Genomic DNA, 6000 nt, shown 5'->3' with positions numbered 1-6000 from the left:
TAAAGGTAAGTAATTGTGCTTTCGTGCAGGTTCTAAATTGTTGATTCTTTGCCTTGTTTTCTCCCATACCTTTTTTCAGTACTGAAGAAAAATTTTAAATATTGCTTCGAAATGTTCGTTATTTGTTTTGTTGCATTCCATATAAATAATTTAAAATTTTTAAAGTATTTCTCTTCGTCATGATTGGCCATGTCAATATAAAAATTTATCTTAGACGACCTTAACAGATCGTTGGAAGTTTATTTAGTCAGTCACTCTTATATTAAACTCGAAAGATTCAGGTACAGTAAAAAAAAAAAAATCTGACACAAATGGTGGCTCTGTAGTATAGTGCACCAAATTCCTCTTTTAAAATTTCAAACCTAGTTGTAAAATCTCGAAAAAGTTTAAAATTTAATGACTAAATGAATGAGATTTATTTCCCGTTTTTAAACATCAGTTAACAAATGGAGCAATACTAAATAAAGAAAAAGAGCAACATAATGAAATGCAACACAATATACACAACAACAAAAACATGACCTTTTTTTTAATATTCTGCTACAACACCAAAATCAAACAACAAGAGAAGAAACAAATCATTAGGACAAAGTAAGCTCTAGGAATTGACGCTTCTATATAATAAAAATATACTAATTTCTTTACATTTTGAAAACATCAACTTCAATTCGAAATAAAGTGACAAATAATAATTATATATTTAGTAAGCATTTAAAGTTGATAATTAACTGAGTAGTGACCGTTTAAAGTAAGGCGTCTGCTAAAGTATCAGCTTATAGAGTATCTTATTGTATTTTTTTTTTTTTTTTTTTTTTTTTACTGTTTCAAACAGTGATGAGGTTTTAATTTTAAAATACGACATAGATTGACTCATTTCTCAAATAGAAAAAGAAAAATTCCTTTCTCAAATAGAAAAAATTTGAGATGCATCTTTTAAACTTAGTACGAATATTGGTTGATAATATTTCGCTTAGCGCTAGTTCAAGAAACTGAGCTTCTTGAGAAATTATTATTTGATTTTTTCTCTTTTTTAGCGTCGATAGTAGATCGAATAAACTTTTCATAGTTAGCAACTATTAATTCTGAGTCTACAGAAATTGGTGCAGTAAAAATTACTTCTGTATGGACTGACGATGCTACCTGGTGCAGCTCACCCAAAATTTTTCTGGAATAATACGATAGCTTTTCTTTGATAAAAAATATTACAGATTTACGAACTATTAACGGTGTGGTAGTCTGGTGTAAGGTGTGAAATTCTGAAGTTTCTCCCTATCATCCCTTAAAGGGGGAATTCAAACCATCCTAACTGTTGAAAAGCTAGGACTGAACTTTTACTTTGTAAGACTTTGTCGTGAAGAGTTTCTGCGTTCTCATTTTTATCCTGATTTGGGATTTTCAAGTTTAGACATTTGATGTAATATCAGAAATAGATTCACATAGCTGTAAAGACGAGAAAAAAACGTTACAAGCAAATTTCCGCAATTCTGAACGATTTTTTGCAATAAGAGCCTCTCTTAAGACCTTATTATCATAATGCAAACTTAAGTTACAAATTGGGTTTGACAGACATAATTTGTTTCCTTGATATGCAAATCCTGTTGATATTGTGCCTCGAATGTTTTCCTTCACAAAAGACACAGTTGAACGTTTATCAGCAACGTAGCTAATTTTCTTTTTCACATGGTCTTTCAAAGAGTCACTTACCACAATTCTCTCTTCCTTTATTTGAATTGGAGAGGATTCGACAGGAAAAAATTCTTGTACACTAGACTTACTAATGGTGTTACAGGTGACACATGAGATACGACAGTCTACATTTTCCAATATTTTTGATTTTGTTGAGTTTCCGCGTCCATGTAAGATGTAACAGTTCACCCAGCGCACATATCTCTCTCTTGCTTCAATAAGTTTCATGTTTTTATCTAATATAAGTGAAACTTCAGAGTACTTTGATTGGAACACATCCAACTGGAATACATAGGGTGGGGTATAATCTTTGTCTAGAGCATATCCCAGTCGATTTAAGGCCTCTCTATATATTGTTTCAATTAGAACAATGGCTTCCCTATCATCGCTATTCTCAGTATTCATTCCAGAGCAGAATGAAGATGTTAAAATTCTTTTCTTTTTATAGCCATTTATATAAGGTTTTGTCTGGGGTCTCATCAGAGGATGTTGAATATGAGGATTTATTGTGGTAAGCTTCAAATCTACTTCACAAGCACTGTCTGACTGCGATTTGTCTTCCTCTTTGAAAGGATGTTTTCTATTCTTTCTCTTTGCTAAAGCTGTTTCAAGTTCTAACAATGACAGTGACCGTCTTGTTTCTGGCAAAGCAGATGACGCATTTAGGATATAAAAGTTTCCGATGCAGGTAGTGACTTTGAGAGAATCTAAAAGTTCTGGATGCGAGTCAGTAAATGTGGCGAACTGACGGAATAAGTGGGAAGCGAAACGTTCTAATCCTACTCGTTTCCAATCCGATAAATATACCTCAGAACGAACCTTTAAGGTAGATCTAGATGCACAAGCATGGCGAAGCTGAAAAGGACCAGTTGAACGGTCAAACCCTAGTTGCACATTTGAAGGATCAACATCACGAACTATGAAAATATCTGAGTTGGCCATGTAGTATCCATTCCGTTGCACGCGAAAACAAGGCCAAATATTTCTGTTTATCTGGCTCAAATGTTGTATCTCTTCATAGACCCTTAGTATTTCGGCACGGGTCCCAAGAACTTTCATTGTAAATTGAACTTGATTTTCGTTCCTACTTAGTGTTACTTCAGCTCCGGTTTGGGAGGAAAGCCGTGATGAATGGAACAAGGATGAATCAATGAAATTTCTGCTCAAACTTAATGGCAGTTTGATACAGCATGAGATAATACCGTTTGATTTTTCTCCTAATGATTTAATCACAAACGAACAGCTTCTGGACGCAATCAGGTTATAGTAGGCATACTTACCCATACAAGCGATTTGCATCATTACATCTTTATTAATTGTTTTGCAAGGAATCTTGGGATGAGGCCAAACTATGGTGAAATCCTCGTTTATCTTTGAAAGTCTCGTGAAAAAAGATATGAGGTATTGACCAATGATCTGAGTATCCTCATGAGTCATGCTATTGATGATGTCTATTTCAGAGTTATAAAAATCGACTAGAGGCATTTCTGCTTTGTTGCTTGAGAAACTAATGTCGAGCAAAGATAAAACCAGTCCATAGAAATCTCCTGCAGCCATGAGGGCTAAATCTGTTGGGATTCGGCTGTCTTTTAATATACCAGTAATTCGTGCCCATTTCATGAGAAACCAAAATACTGGTAAAACGTGTGGTGTCTGAATGAAGGTAGATTGAATTAGTTCTGTTTTCAGTAAGCCAAGAGAGTTGATAGATATATCTACTTTTACGAGTTCATCATCGTCTAATACTGAACACTTGATGTGGGGTATTAGAGCATTTGTAACATCTATAACTGATTCAACCTCCTCGCCCAAGGATGGTAAGACGATTGTTCGAAGATGATGAGATGACTTCGACTTGGTATCCTCAGATTCATTTAATACCAACGACAAATCCAAATCGGACGAAGAATTACATGTAAAAATAGTGGCAGATCCATAAGGTTTGATATCAATGTGTAATTTATGAACTTTTAAAGCGTAATTAGAAATTGAAGTTGCAAGTCTTTCGGCGATAATGACCCTTCGAACCATTATAGCGCTTATATCGTCGACACTTGCCAAAAAGTAGGTTTTTGCATCATTGCCTATTTCCAAGAAAGTGGCATTTTTGGGGGCAGTTTGAACGTTAGAAAGTCTTGACTTTTTGATTGTACATAAAGTATCTGAAGCAATCCAAGCAAAGCTAATAAACTTATCAGAATCAGATATAGAATACTTGTAAGCAACATAATACCAAGCAGATGCCTTAGCCTTCAGATCATTTTCATCAACGACACCTTTCAAGAATTTGTCCATCATAAAATTTTTAAGCTTCAAAAATGCATCCCTAATTAGACTAACAGATTTGTGTACATCGATTAGTGATGTGGCCATTGATCGTGATGAGTGACCAAGAATAATATCAATTTCATCTTGCAACCCATACTGATACATGATCTGCTTCATATATATAGAATACATCAAATAGTCTTCTTGAGCAGATCGAATAAACTTTTCATAGTTAGCAACTATTAATTCTGAGTCTACAGAAATTGGTGCAGTAAAAATGACTTCTGTATGGACTGACGATGCTACCTGGTGCAGCTCACCCAAAATTTTTCTGGAATAATACGATAGCTTTTCTTTCTTTTCCATAAAGTCTGGGTATCCAATACTTTCCACTGAAGCAATAGCTTCTAAAGGCACTGTCGGTGCTATTCCTGTTTTAGGAAAGTCAACAGCGACTGCCTGAGATTCCGCAAGTTTCATTGCCAAAGGATCACAAGCCCCGTCTTCGCGACGGTCACACAGAGCTAGGTGCAAATGAGCAACCCGACCGAGCACATCATTCGCCAGAGATTTCACATAAAATTCAGATAATGCTTGATGCTTGCACGGAGTAGGATGTCTAGGGATATCATATTTTAGTCTTGAGTATCTCAGCGGTGGGTAAATACAAGACACAGGTGGAACCAATCCGGAGTTCCATATGACTGCAAAAAGATCTCCATCTAAATCTCCACCACTGCAAGCAGCTGCAAGTGAGTATTCGCAGTTAGGGCTGGCGGGCATTATTAAAACGTTTTTGAAAGTTCTAAATTGAGGCCTGTCGACAGCCATTACAGTACGAACATCTCCAGGATATAAACATGGGTTGCGATATATTGCCACCTGTAAAAAAGAAGTTCATGATCAATTTTACACAATTTCTGCTATTCACACAACAATTTATTCCCAGACTTATAAACACAAGCACGTAAAAACACGCATGACCCCAAACAAACACATTTCCACGCAGACACAAACACGCTGACGCACGTACATTTACTAGCTTAACCAGTAGGGAAGGAGAAGGAGGAAGGAAGATCCCATGAAGATATGCATATCTAAAATTTGCCAAAGTCTATAAAAGTGGCCACTCCATAGTCATTTGTATAGTACATTGAAAGAGAGAACATAACAAAATAAATAACACAAAAATTTCATACAGAATTAGCACAAAAGGCACAAAAAAAGATTAGCGCAAATAATAATATGCAGAATATATAGGAGAGAATTGTACTTTAACGAAGATTAGCTGACAATGTAGCAGTTTCGTCCTTCATTACTATATAGTAATTGATATCAAATTCTGCTTGTCTTAAGTTTGTTGTCTAAGGTTCGATGTCTTTTATACTTAGAAAGGACCTGGCTCGGCTTCGCCCCGAATTAATCCGCAGAATGAACTAGGCACGATTTTGTCCTGAGTTTTGCAGTGCCTGGTTTTGGTAAAGTAGTAGGACTGAGTTTCAGGTTAGCTCGTCCTTGCATCGAGTCAGGTCACAACTTGGGATTAACAAATTTTTGAGCCTATCAGGACTTAGGAAAAAAAAAGGAACATCCTATCAAAATATTTGATCAGTACAGTTTTGTGCAATATTTTTGTGTTTATACTTTTGCTATAGGATTTTGATTGTATTAAATAGAAAAAACGAGTATTTTCAACTGAAAGTAAGGAGAACATTAAAAGTTAAAACGAACAGAAATTATACGTATATGAGGGGTTTTGCCCCCTAGTCAATACCTCGCTCTTTACACTAAATTTCAAATTTTGTTCCAAGTCTTTAAGAATGACCCTTGAATCACAAAGGCCGTTTAATTAGAATAGATAGCTCTTTTGAAAGTACTAAAAAAATCTTTATTGAAAAGAGTGAGGTATTGACTAGGGGGCAAACCTCCTCATATACGTAATAATTTCTGTTCGTTTTAAGTTTTAATGTTGGTCCTTACTTTCAGTTGAAAAAACTTGTTTTTTTTATTTAATTTCTGATTGTTTTTAAATAATATTTGGAAATC

At 35.1% G+C, this 6000-nt stretch overlaps 1 protein-coding gene across 6 annotated transcripts in view; it reads right to left on the bottom strand.

The window, feature by feature from the left end:
* Positions 1-398: 398 nt before the first annotated feature.
* LOC148940180 (uncharacterized) overlaps positions 399-6000 on the bottom strand; it is a 100537-nt gene continuing 94935 nt past the window's right edge. For all 6 annotated transcript variants that reach the window (XM_089106492.1, XM_089106490.1, XM_089106489.1 and 3 more), the window contains one exon: positions 399-4836. In XM_089106492.1, coding sequence (XP_088962618.1) covers positions 1402-4836 — 3435 coding nt within the window. In that variant the 3' untranslated portion in view covers positions 399-1401. The remainder of the gene's footprint in view (positions 4837-6000) is intronic.

This window comes from Artemia sp. Qi Xiang Cuo, chromosome 20, assembly GCF_049724085.1.
Source record: "Artemia sp. Qi Xiang Cuo chromosome 20, ASM4972408v1, whole genome shotgun sequence".
In the NCBI taxonomy this organism is placed as follows: Eukaryota; Metazoa; Arthropoda; class Branchiopoda; order Anostraca; family Artemiidae; genus Artemia; species Artemia sp. Qi Xiang Cuo.
The sequence above is the reverse complement of the archived record's forward strand: the minus strand, read 5'-3'. Positions and strand labels throughout refer to the sequence as shown.